At 42.4% G+C, this 14,370-nt stretch overlaps 1 protein-coding gene across 1 annotated transcript in view; it reads right to left on the bottom strand.

Moving 5' to 3' along the window:
* The window catches only part of SLC16A2 (solute carrier family 16 member 2), a 205,410-nt gene that overhangs the window by 18,002 nt on the left and 173,038 nt on the right, over window positions 1–14,370 (bottom strand). Inside the window, exons 2-4 of the mRNA XM_077285051.1 lie at window positions 10,957–11,101; window positions 2,897–3,347; window positions 2,239–2,382 (exon numbers count right to left, since the gene is read on the bottom strand). Coding sequence (XP_077141166.1) covers window positions 2,239–2,382; window positions 2,897–3,347; window positions 10,957–11,101 — 740 coding nt within the window. The remainder of the gene's footprint in view (window positions 1–2,238; window positions 2,383–2,896; window positions 3,348–10,956; window positions 11,102–14,370) is intronic.

Genomic DNA, 14,370 nt, shown 5'->3' on the forward strand with positions numbered 1-14,370 from the left:
CGGGCACGCCCATTCCCAGCGTGCCTTGCGCGCGACGCCAGCCCCGCACACCTGGAAGTCAGCTATGGAGCCGAGGGTGGCCAGCAGAGGAGGGAGAGGGGCGTGGCAGCTTCAGAAGAGACCTGGGTCACCCGACTGCGCTGAACTAACGCCCGCACGTGTGCTAAGCCCCCACAGGACCTGCGAACAGCGCTTCCACAGCCTGAAGGCCGGCATACAGGTGCTCTGCCTGCTCTTCCAGTGCCAGGACAGGAGTGGGTGAGTGGACGTCTTCAGAAAAAAAAACGCTGTCATCTCAGCACTAGGCTTCCCGTCAGGATAGGAAACCCAACTGAAGCGAGGGAGAGGTACCGCCCTTTTATTTTCAGTAGGTTTCCTGTCCTGGCAGAGGCGGATCCCTCTCAGGTGTGCTGTCATGGGGGAAGGGAAAATCAAAGACTCAGAGGACCTGTCGCCAGTCAGAGGACCTGTCGCCAGTCAGAGGACCTGTGAGCAGTCAGAGAACCTGTGAGCAGTCAGAGAACCTGTCAGCAGTCAGAGAACCTGTCAGCAGTCAGAGAACCTGTCAGCAGTCAGAGAACCTGTCAGCAGTCAGAGAACCTGTCAGCAGGTGAAAAGTGGCCAGTTATGGCTCTTATTTTCTTCTGGCTTCGCCTCTGACAGTGGGTGGGGACCTGCCTATTTAGCACAATAACATGCCTGTTTAGGCAGTATCCTTTTCAGCAGTGACACCAAGGTTACATATGTGATGGAATCAGCTGGAGTGATTAAATCGTTCCTATAATCTTCTTATGATGTCCTCTGCATTGTCAGCAGACTAGACCTGACGCTACAGCATAAGGCGATTTTGATTCGGAGGAAATTCATAAGCAGCAGCCAGAACAATCACTGGGCGACTGAACTTTCCAAAAAACTCTGTGGATAACGGTTTTCTACTGTTATCTTTCCAGAATAGTTTACATATTTACACAAACTACATGATCCTGCGCCATGAGAAGTACAGACACAAAGTAAATGTTGGCACATTTCTTGTGAAGGAACAAATGTTCAAGGGCAGCCGCTGACATCTGTAATGTCAGGATGACTCATTATCCTGATCTGCACCAGAATCCCCCCCAAAAAAGCCATGGTTGCTACGGATACTCTTTTGCAAAATAAGTGCTGCGCTGCTGACCACTCTGCCCTAGTCTGCAGATGCTCTCATTCTCCAGTGCAACTTAAGGGGCCTCAACCTAAAGGATAGCATCAAAAGTACAATACAGATCAGCTACTTAGTGCAGAACATAAAACAATGCACTAGCTAGTAGAGCTAGCGAGCGCTATATCTTAACAATATGCCATCGCTGTAGGTCTTCACTATATTAAAGGGTATCCAACCTCTGCGTTCCCCACTGAACGGGAGTATGAAGTTCTCACTAGAGTGGGGCTGTGCTACACGTGCCTGCACAAGTGGCAGGGACGGCTGCCATGTGGAGAGAGAAGCCTGACACTAATAATGGTTCATTCTCAGGATTAGTGGAGATCTAGGTGATGTGCAAGCACCATATATGATGGGTAGAACTCGTCAACGAATTCCTAGCAGCACTGCAGCTAATGAATGTGGTTAGTAAAAACAAACATATCGCCTATGGCCCATTTGAATGAGGCGCCACAGAAGAGCGTGCAGGTATAAAAAAGTATATGAGAGTGACAGCAGGGTACAGCGCTCAGCAACCTAAATCAGTCCTATAGACATTGAATAAGGAGGATGCATGAAGATCGGACCTGTACTCCATAAAAAAAAGGGTACACAGCACCCCATTCTTGTAACCATTAGAAGTCAGACACTTAGCACCTATCCGACCAGTAAGTGATGCTTTAATTTTAGAAAAACCTCTTTCAATAACCATGATAAAAGGGCATTCCCATCCTGATTACAATGGGGGACTCCCCTGCCATTACAGCCTTGATGTGGTGGAAGGTGAGTCTTTCTCGAATTCTTTCCTAGAGCTATATTGTGGCTTACATGTGACTGCTTTGCCAAGCATCTATGAGCAGGCGGAAATTCGTTTTTCATCCCTCTTCTGGAAGGAACCAGTCCCACTGCTGCCACGTTCTGGGGAACCCCAGTTTTCAAGGAACGACTCTTGATAAACACTGTTCTAGGCAGCTGTCATTTATACCATATTATTGTGGCTCCATAACTAAGCTTCATATATGGAACCAATACATTTCCTAAAACTTTTTTAATGCCAATACCTGTAAGTAAATCTTCTTTAGACCAGGAATACAGTCACCAATTTTACCAGATGCAAGACGCCCCACGCCAGATGTTGCTCCAATGCACACCAACAGTATCCATTCCTGGGAATTTTCCTTAAACTTCTGCTCCACAAACTTTATCTGAAAAAATAGAAACTCAGTTAAATAGTCCATAGCAACAGCTTTCATCGTGCAGTGGTTTGTATTACTGCGTGGCAAATATTTTATATTAAACTGCTATCATATACGAGTGCATGATGGGCAATTTAGAATTGGTGCAAATCGATTCGTAGGAACCTGGTTCATCGGCCACATTGGTGCCCTGGTTGTAATTAACAGAAGAGCTATGGATGCAGTCAGGTAAGAGGTGGTTCTTAGGTTTCCTGTCCACGATCACAAATTACTAACTTGGCCAATGGACGGGGTCCTGCGAATCGATTCACACCACCTCTGGTACGCATCCCAGCCGTGGCACTCCCACTATACAGGAGCATAGGTGCAGAGGCATCACAGTCCCTTATCTGCAGTAATACCAGACAAGGCGGAATGCTAACAGGTACTGCAGTAAAGCGGGTGCACTGCTCCAGAGACTGTGTGACTACAGCAGGTACTATAGTTGTTACATATATTTTGACCATTTCTAATATTCACATACCAGGTGTATGTATGGAACAAAATATCCCAAAACCGTTGTAGCAATACCGCAAGCCCAGATTCTGTAGGTCTTCTTCCTGAACACTTGCATGTTGAAATATTTCCGGGCATGAGCCAGATACTGCTGGGTCTTGCTCCTTCCTGCCAAGTTCTCTTTAACATCTATTGGGGGTGTCAGAAGTGGCTTGAACGTCAGAGAAAGGAAAATCTGGATGAACATGAAAACGCTGAGAACTTGAAACGTATGTGCCAACCCGATTTCTTTTCCCATTGTCTTCAGCAAGAAAGGAAAGCATACTGTGAACACGCAACTGCCCCCGGCCACTATACCATTCACAAGACCAAGGCGCTTCTTGAAATAATGACCAAGTATGACCAGGGAGGGCTGGAAAGCAAAAGAGGAGCCACAACCAAAGAGGATCCCATACGTAAAATAGCGGACACCTAGGGAACTGTGGAGAAAAATAAAATTATGTAGATATCTTTTCGTCAAGCAACAACTTCAGCATTGTACAAAAAAAAAAACAAGTGTGAACATGCCCACTGAGTAAAACATGAATAAGAGTAATGGCCGTCTTGACGAGGCCTAGAAGTCACACAGGATACTGAGGATATATTTCCCATTTTTGTGATAATGTGGGACAAAGTAATATAAAAAAAAGAGATTAAGAAACAAAATTGCTGGGATTTCAGTGGCCTTTTAATTCATAATAAGCACTAGAAATCCTACTGGAGCTTACTGGAGCTTCTGGCGGGCCAGCCTCCTTATAGAACATGTTTATTAAGCGTCATCGGCTGATCCTGATCTAGACGCAAATTGATTTTTTTTTCTAATTGTTTACCATGTTTCTAGTTGTCCTCAAGTTGTTGTTAGTTCTTGTTTTTGCTATTTATAGCTGTTCTACAACGGTATTCTACATCATTTCCGAGTACCACTCAACATCAAGTACCGCACAAAGTTCTAATCTAATTCTCAACATGATCATGATGGGCTACCATGCCTTTGTGAGAAGAAATTGCAATTGCGATACCAGACTCATGTTTTTCCTAGAAACTGTTCTAACTACAATCCCTAGAACTACTTCAATAACTACTTGTATTATTTCCAGTCTCACAGCAGTGCATCTTCAGCTAAGTGTGTACATGTGGACTCACCAGGAATAATACAGATCAATACGAGAAGTGAACAAACAAAGGGAAACAAAATCTGCACTGGTTCCTTGGATCTTTGCTTGGGCTTTTACATGATGATTTACTGAAGTCCACACAAGCAGCAGAAATGAGACTGTGCCATTGACTTCTACTCAATTCTGTAAAAAGTATTTGCAAGGAAAAAAAGCTGCTTATGAAAAGATAAAAAGACAGGGTTCAGAGAGTTGGCACCATATTTTCTTCAGGGTATAAAACATTGTACTTTGCTCTGACCACTGTCTCGTCTCTTCCATTACAAAGTCTTATGGATGCCCAAAATGATGGGTAACACCGTATAACCAGCATCAAACTGACAAATAGTAACAGTGTGTGATGCGCACAATACCTCGATTCCCCTTTATTACACATGCATGTGGGCAGTCATGCGACCACATTAACTGAATTTGCATACATGCTTTCACTTAGACTCCTGCACTGCTCTGAATTCTACTCTATTGAGAGAAGCCGGCACATGACTTCAAGTATATAAATAGAATATATGTGGGCAAATCACCACCCACCTACACGGGGAATACTAGAGAATCATGACAGTGTGCACATCACACAATGGCTCTATTCAGTAGTCAGCAGTCAAAGTCTTCTTAGACTGGACATTACTTTAAAGCACAACTCCAGAGTTTTTTTTTTTTTATTGCATCACTGTAGTGGTGCTTTATATAAAAACCCAAACCAAAGCACAGGTGAAAGGAAAGGAAATACCAGACAAGACACAGTATAATATACTATTAATTAATTTTTATTTTAATCATATGATAATAAGGCAATTTACAATAAAAAGAATAAAAGAACAATGTGCACACTACAGTACATAGAATTAATCATATAATAAATAGATAGATACCCCCTCATTAGGTAGATAACAATAACACAGACCTGCTATACAAGTAAAAGTGACTAGATAATATAAAATTCAGTAGCAGTTAGATATGTGCTCCGTGTGCAACACTGGCAAGAAAGTGTTAAAATGGCAGGTACCTTAGTACAAATGTGCAAACAGCGCAAAAATGAAAAAAAACAGGAACGATGCCAAAAAAAGGAGAGGCTAAAACAAATGCTCAAACACTCGCAAAGAGTGTCACAATATGGCAGGTATCTTAGTACCCTATGTGTTAGAGTGCAATTAAAATCGGGGTTAATGCCAGTAATAAACAAAAGGCCAAAGCAAGTGCTCAAAAAAGTGCCAAGAAACCTAACACAGTGTGCAGGATACCTTGAGGGGTTTCAGATCCGTGTGTGCACGTACGCCCCGACGCGCGTTTCGGTTAGACTTCCTTCGTCAGGGGGAGTGAAAATAACATAGGAAAGCCCTATATTTATATCCCATATCATTGGTGATATAGTGCGATCCTGGCATATGCGGCGCATGCATATATAATTAATATTATATTATACTGTGTCTTGTCTGGTATTTCCTTTCACCTGTGCTTTGGTTTGGGTTTTTATCCTGTTACGAAGTGGTTTCCACTTGCTTCCTGCCACACTCTTGATTTAGTCATCATATATAAAATTATCTTAATTTAAATTTTATAGATATATAATTTTATTGATATTATTATTATGATTACTAGTATTTCTAAGTGTTGTGGTTTTAGTTTATAGTGGTGCTTTATATGTAAATCTCATGTCCCGTCTCATACTCCCCTGTTCATCCTTTTCCAGAGTAACTCAAGTCTGTCTCCGGCGAAAAGTGACCTGCTGGCAGCTCGATTGTTTCATGGAGTGCGCCAGATATCACTGTGAAATACATCTCTATGAGAGCATCATTTTGACTCTCATACACTTGCATTGAGTTTTTGTGATGTAAATTCTGACTTCCGGCCAGTCAGATGTTATGGACACAAGATGGCACAGCGGGACCGTAGCGGCATTGGTAGAAGGTGAAGTCTTATGACGGTGAGTATAAGAATGGGGAGGGAGAGGGAGACCCCAGAACGGAAATTGTGCATGATTGTATGGAGAATGCATGTAAAACCGGATTCGGAGGCAGGATTCATCATTTCACATGTCAGTTTCATCCTTTTAATCGCTGGAACCGTCGCTGGGCGTTTTTTCGCCGGACAGAAAAAACATTCCTCTGTACGTTTTCTCCATCCGCCGAAACAGCTTTTTTTGACGGATCCGGCAAAAAACGGATGAAAAGTGTGGCCATCAGGGGCAATCCGGTGCTAATACAACTCTATGAGAAAAAAGATGGATCCAGCGGGAAAGAAAACGGATCCGTTTTATTCAAAACTCGCCGGATTGTGCCTGACGGCAAAAACCTGATGTGTGAAAGTAGCCTAAGAAAGATGAATGAAAATAGCTCCACTTCCTCATTAAGGGTGTTTCACATCCAAGCACAGACTATGATGTACGTACCGGCAACAAATCTCCTGACCCTAACTCGACCTTCACATATGTTTACTAGGATTCTGAGTTTGGATCAGACAATCCGTGTCTGGTCCAATCATCGTGGTCCGTGATTGAGCCGTGAATGTTGGCTATGTAACACAGGCCTTATATTAAATATGCAATGGACTCCCATAGATCGTGAAATATGCACTACTGAAATAAAGAAGTGTTAGGCTGTGTGCACACGTCCAGGATTTTTCGCAGTTTTTCACTATAAGAACGCGAAAAAAAAACCGCATACATTAAACCCTTCATGACCTTGGGATTTTCCGTTTTTTCCGTGTTCATTTTTCGCTCCCCTCCTTCCCAGAGCCATAACCTTTTTATTTTTCCGTCAATATGGCCATGTGAGGGCTTATTTTTTGCGAAACAAGTTGTACTTTTGAACGACATCATTGGTTTTAGCATGTCTTGTACTAGAAAATGGGAAAAAAATTCCAAGTGCGGTAAAATTGCAAAAAAGTGCAATCCCACACTTGTTTTTTGTTTGGCTTTTTTGCTAGGTTCACTAAATGCTAAAACTGACCTGCCATTATGATTCTTCAAGTCATTACGAGTTCATAGACACCTAACATGTCTAGGTTCTCTTTTATCTAAGTGGTGAAAAAAAATTCCAAACTTTGCTAAAAAAAAAAAAAAAAATTGCGCCATTTTCCGATACCCGTAGCGTCTCCATTTTTCATGATCTGGGGTCAGGTGAGGGCTTATTTTTTGCGTGTCGAGCTGGCGTTTTTAATGATACCATTTTGGTGCAGATACATTCTTTTGATCGCCAGTTATTGCAGTTTAATGCAATGTCGTGGCGCCCAAAAAAACTTAATTCTGGCGTTTCAAATTTTTTTCTCGCTACGCCGTTTAGCGATCAGGTTAATCCTTTTTTTATTGACAGATCGGGCGATTCTGAATGCGGCAATACCAAATATGTGTAGATTTGATTTTTTTTTATTGATTTATTTAGAATGGGGCGAAAGGGGGGTGATTTAAACTTTTATATTTTTTTCACTTTTTTTTTTAAATTTTTTTTAATTTTTGCCATGCTTCAATAGCCTCTTTAGGAGGCTAGAAGCTGGCTCAACTCGATCGCCTCTGCTACATAGTAGCGATCATCAGATCGCTGCTATGCAGCAGAAATGCAGGCTTGCTATGAGCGCCGACCACAGGGTGGCGCTCACAGCTAGCCGGGATCAGTAACCATAGAGGTCTCAAGGACCTCTATGGTTACCATTCTGATGCATCGCTGACCCCCGATCATGTGACGGGGGTCAGCGATGAGCTCATTTCCGGCCGGATGCGCCAGTTTGACAAGCGCCAGCGTTTGACAGCGGCATTTAACTAATTAATAGCGGCGGGTGAATCGCGATTTCACCCGCCGCTGTTGCGGGCACATGTCAGCTGTTCAAAACAGCTGACATGTCCCGGCTTTGATGCGGGCTCACCGCCGGAGCCCTGCATCAAAGCGGGGGATCTGACCTCAGACGTACTATCCCGTCCGAGGTCAGAAAGGGGTTAAGCATCCTTTTATTAGAATGCAATCCGCACTTTTTGTGCACATGCTGCATTTTTTTCCGCTGCGGAATTGTATTCCGAAAAAATACGCAGCATGTTCATTCTTTGTGCGGAGAATTAAAATAAAAAATCATGATATTCTCACCTTCCGGCGTCCCCGGCAGCATTCCGGCGTCCCCGGCAGCCTTCCGGTGTCCCCGGCAGCCTTCCGGCTCCTCGCGATGCTTCCGTTCCCAGTAATGCATTGCGAAAATGACCTGTGATGGCGTAGCGGTCTCACGAGACCACTACATCATCTGGGGGTTTTGCCGCAATGCATTATTGGGACCGAAGCATCGCGAGGAGCGGGAAGACTGCCGGGAACGCCGGAAAGTGAGAATATCACGATTTTTTTTTTTTTAATTATTATTTTAACGTTCTATCTTTTTACTATTGATGCTGCATAGGCAGCATCAATAGTAAAAAGTTGGTCACACTCTTGGAAAACGCTAGCATTCTGCAAGCTAATTACGCTTGCAAAACGCTAGTATTTAGCGGGAATACGCATGCCAATTCCGCATGCAATATACCCGTGGCAGGAGTTGCGGAATTGCAGCGGAAATTCCCGTGGCAATTCTGCAACGTGTGCACTTATCCTTACTCAGACATTTTTTTTATTTTTTATTTTTATTGTCTAGGGCTTTTTGTTTCATCTCAAAAGCAGACAGAAAATGGAGTCCAAATGGACCCATTGATAAAGGGGACTTGTCTGCTCAGGAAAACTCATCTGTGTGACAGATACGTTCTGCTAATGGAACAGAGAAACTGAACTTAAAAGGCCGGTTGTGACATGGCCCAAACATGACTTATGGAACTTCTGAATACTGTGCATGAAAAGCTGTAGGGTCTCCCAATTCAAAAATCCTCATCATTTCCCATAAGACATTTGTCTGTACCTGTTGCTTAGTAATAAAGGATATACTCGAAAAACATATTGGTAAACTGGGAATCAAAACCATAACTTAGTGAACATATATCCCCTTAAAATTAATTTTTATTATTAATATTTTAAAATTACACCACCCAGTGCTCAGTGGTACAAAAATACCAAAAAATGATATAGACCAAGGTCTAACGCATACCCTGCAATGGCCTATTCTGTCACCTGCCTGGCTGTGGAGGTTGGCACCCTAATAACGATTTTTTGGCGCCCCCACTCACCGTGGACTACCCCTCACTGCCCTAGATCACCCTATAATGCAGGTGTGAAAACAATAAAGCATAAGAACAGAAATGAAGAAAGCAAAAAAATGGTCAAAAAAATAGAAAAAAGCAATATAATGAACTTAGCAAAAAAAGGCCAAAGCAGGATAATGACTATGGCTTATTCATATATGAATTTGCTAATCACTAATTGGCAACAGGTATGCTATTCGATATGCCACATACAAGTATTCAAGCATCAAAAAACTGCCAAATATACCACTTTCATGAGCTCCAATTTCTCTGGTAACAATATATAACCTGTGCCCATATATAAACAGCCCAAAAAAAATGACCCGGGCAAACAGGTAAAATCTCTTAGTGGTATAGACAATATATTGCAACACGCCCACTAGCATAAATCGCCACTTTCAGCAAAGATAACTGTCATTTTTTACCATCGTCTGTATAGCCACATATATGTCAGCCCATACAAAAAGTTGCCCCCATACAATAGGGCTAATAACCTCAGGATCACAATACAAGTTCCATATAGGGCCCAGGCTACACATTTAATCAATGGTATACATAGACTGGCGTGTTACTTATCATGATACACCATGCCTCGCCTCTACGCGTTTCCCCGTGGTTCGGTTCATCAGGAGGCCCGTCAGAGGGTTCTCAAAGGTTAGATGCCATAGATGAGTAGCATCTATGGCATCTAACCTTTGAGAACCCTCTGACGGGCCTCCTGATGAACCGAACCACGGGGAAACGCGTAGAGGCGAGGCATGGTGTATCATGATAAGTAACACGCCAGTCTATGTATACCATTGATTAAATGTGTAGCCTGGGCCCTATATGGAACTTGTATTGTGATCCTGAGGTTATTAGCCCTATTGTATGGGGGCAACTTTTTGTATGGGCTGACATATATGTGGCTATACAGACGATGGTAAAAAATGACAGTTATCTTTGCTGAAAGTGGCGATTTATGCTAGTGGGCGTGTTGCAATATATTGTCTATACCACTAAGAGATTTTACCTGTTTGCCCGGGTCATTTTTTTTGGGCTGTTTATATATGGGCACAGGTTATATATTGTTACCAGAGAAATTGGAGCTCATGAAAGTGGTATATTTGGCAGTTTTTTGATGCTTGAATACTTGTATGTGGCATATCGAATAGCATACCTGTTGCCAATTAGTGATTAGCAAATTCATATATGAATAAGCCATAGTCATTATCCTGCTTTGGCCTTTTTTTGCTAAGTTCATTATATTGCTTTTTTCTATTTTTTTGACCATTTTTTTGCTTTCTTCATTTCTGTTCTTATGCTTTATTGTTTTCACACCTGCATTATAGGGTGATCTAGGGCAGTGAGGGGTAGTCCACGGTGAGTGGGGGCGCCAAAAAATCGTTATTAGGGTGCCAACCTCCACAGCCAGGCAGGTGACAGAATAGGCCATTGCAGGGTATGCGTTAGACCTTGGTCTATATCATTTTTTGGTATTTTTGTACCACTGAGCACTGGGTGGTGTAATTTTAAAATATTAATAATAAAAATTAATTTTAAGGGGATATAATAAAGGATATATGATACATTAAATTGTATGCCACGGTAGAGATCACAGAGTAGATCTACCTCATAAAACAAAGAGGAGTAGTTTTGTGCTTCGCGGTAGCCTGGTCTATAATGAAGGTAAAGAGCTGAGAGAACAGGTGTTTAGTACCAAACAAAGAATGTGCGACATGAGAATCACAAGCTTACTTGGTGAAAGAACTTGACAACAATCCAATGAAAGCCAATGCAGCTCCTCCAGATGAGGTCTTTCGACATCCCAGCCGGTCTGTGAAGATGCTGACAATTGGAGAGCAGAAGAAGATCATTCCCATGGCAAGAGATCCAACCCAAGCTGCAAGGAGAAAAAAAACAAAACACGTGTTTAACAGATAACAATGGGATACAAAGCACTCTTCAATTCGGTTTGAATTTATTATTCGAATCACCAAAATGCACCTTTACTACAGTGAATTTTATGGGAAAAAGGGCCTAGGTTGTCACACTATATCCTAATAATCAATATCTTGGATAACCCCTTTGTGAAGAATATGGGGGATATAATTTCATGTGGGACTATCATATCCGGCCAGAGATTAAAGACCTCCTTCAAAATGTTAAGCTGAGACAGGACACCTGGTTGAACAGGTGATACAGCTTCAAAAGCTCCAAGGGGAAAAATTCACAGTCCTAGCAGCCTAACTGGGACCAAGGCCTTTCTGGCAGGTTACAAAGAAACCTCCCAGATGAACGGGAGCTGTAATTTCATAAGAAGTTATCGTACATCTTAGCCGTATACTGGCTACGTTTCCGAGATTGTGGGAATGGGAAAAACGCCTGCCTGGATCTCAACCTGTTCTAGCACCCAGGGGTGGGGAGATATGTAGAGCAACTAGTAGAAGAAAAGTAACAAAACAGAGTTTGGTCTCCAAGCGTAACGGGGGCCTGGAAGGATCCGATGGCGCTAATGAAACCTACCAATGACCTTCTGTTGAGAAGTCATGATCCATCATAGGTTTTGAGGTTTCAGCTGTCAGACCCAAGGGCAAGGAAACTAGGGCTATCCCGGGGGCAGGAAAGTGAGTGACCAACCAAGGGGTTAATTGCTTGTGCAAGGCTGTGGTCCAGGGCTCTCTTCTAAGGGAGGACACGCCATCATATCGTGTTGGAAAAAAACAAAAACCGCTGGCACCCCACACCTCCCATGTGGCTGTGCAGCACCAAGGCCCAACATCCAAATGGTAACGGACCTTTGTATAATCTGCTTATACTTATTGTACTACCACCTGTATTTACGTATCTGATCATCGTATATGTATATCCATTGCGTATATACTGTTTTTCCTAGTATTGCCTTAAGATAGCACGGTGGCGCAGTGGTTAGCACAGCAGCCTTGCAGCGCTGGAGTCCTGGGTTCAAACCCCACCAAGGACAACATCTGCAAAGAGTTTGTATGTTCTCTCCGTGTTTGCGTGAGTTTCCTTCTGGTACTCTGGTTTCCTCCCACATTCCAAAGACATACCGATAGGAAATTTAGATTGTGAGCCCCAACGGGGACATCAATGATAATGTGTGCAACCTGTAAAGTGCTGCGAAATATGTTAGTGCTATATAGTGTTAGTTAGTGCTATATATAATTTATATATTATATAAAAATAAAGATTATTATTATTATTAAGGCGATTAAATATCCAATTTAACTGTGGGCTGCGAGAATCCACATGTGCGTGTTCTGTTTCACGTCACATTCTACCGGGGCTGGTTTGTGACACAATATAATCCCATTTCACTGGTGCTCGTTAAAGGGGTCTTCCAGCCTGTCAGGTTTGTGAGCAAGTGTTGTGCCAAGCTGGCGGTTGCGTGCACCATCCTTTCTCACTCCCCGTGCCCGTGTGGACAAGGGGAGTCTGTGTAAAACTGTGCCAAGCTGACATTACGTGTCCCCAGAACGTCACGTTAGTGAAAGTGGGGAGACGGTACTGCGTGACCCCCGACCTATTAATGACGTCAGGCGGGGCTGTGAGGTGTAGTTCTTCACACCCTTCAAAAAGATCTTAGAGCAGATCTAGACAAGTATGACTATAAATAATTTATTTTACAGTATTTACATCTGATAAAATTGATTTTTTGCATTCCCTCACCAGGTCTAAAAGGACAATATCGATGGGTTTGGTAGATAGTCTAATGTGTATGTGGCCTCTCAACTCTCCCCCGACAAATTTTGTCAGGAGAGAGGAATATCCAGCCAGTTACATTTCAGACAGCCAATTGTTCTTTTCTTTTCCTCGGATAAATCACCACCAGAGGAGTGAGTCAGTGGCTCTCTCATAGAGGACACAGGAGTGTTCAGCCATCTGAGCTCTCCTGTGTATGGAAGTGATGGTAAGATAGCTGCTGGTCGAGCAGTCAGCTAAAACCATTGTTTGGTAGATCACTATGTAAAGAGTATGGGAGGCTTATATATGCAGGTGAAATCTGCTGACATATGAGACTGAAGTTTACTTTGTGTTTTTTTTTTTTATCTATAGATTAGGCTACAATACTCTGTAACTGGTAATTGGCATTCTTGGAGGTAAGCTACTGTACATGCACACAAATCCATTCTAATTTTCAGGTATTGAAGAAGGTGAATTTCTGGCTAAAAAGTATGTGGTAATGAAAGACTTGAAAAGCAATTTGGCTGAGATCACCATGACATGCAAACTTCTACCATGTATAGCTAAATGTGCAAATTTGTATTGTTTGTAGACTTCATTCAGGGCTACAGAAATCAAAGCATTCTCCCAACTCACTTGTGTGAGCAATTGCTAATTGTTTAAGTGTCTCTGCTTTGCATCAGGAGGCACTTGAAAACATGATGTCAATTTTAAAGCCTCCTTCATGGAAAACATACAAAGAAATCAGTAAAATGCAATAATCTGAGTTATGTGACTAAAGCCTCAAGCTCTTGAGAACAGAAGAGCTATGCACTATAATACTTTTATTACAAATGATCCTGGAATCTTGTCTACTATATTAAAGGATAAGTCAACCTGATATCTAAAGAGAGAAAAATGTAAGAAAGCTAAATTCTTATCCACTGTTCCTGAGCTTCCAACAGACCATGAAAGAAATAGGTCGGCGGCTGGGCTTAGAATTCTCCATAGCTAATATTAATAGAAATACATTTTCCCATCCAGAACATACTGAAAGGAAATTATAAATGTCCAACGGCTAAAGGTCCTACCAATAGGGAAAAGCAGCCATTTCAAAAATGGGACCCATTGAGATTTGTGCCCATAAAGAAGATGTGCATCTGCAAACATCTCTTTATTTACTTAATTGGGAGCTGAGTGGGCAACTATTAGATAACCCTTTTATGGGTGCAATTATATTAGACAACCCGCGGCCATTAAACGAACCCTCAAAAGGGCTACATTTGCCAATCTCCGGTTAATAGCCTGTTTAGACCGGGCGTCCGTTACGCACAGAACGATCAGTAATAGATCACTGTTGGCCAATTAAAAATCAACTCACCCAACGAACAAATTTTTTCCCACTTCATAGGGTGAATGGCAGCCTGTCTACACTGGCCGATTATCGTTAAACGAGCTTATTTCCAAAAATTGTGCAATGTAAGTGCA

The sequence above is a fragment of the Ranitomeya variabilis genome, chromosome 2 (assembly GCF_051348905.1).
Source record: "Ranitomeya variabilis isolate aRanVar5 chromosome 2, aRanVar5.hap1, whole genome shotgun sequence".
NCBI lineage: Eukaryota > Metazoa > Chordata > Amphibia > Anura > Dendrobatidae > Ranitomeya > Ranitomeya variabilis.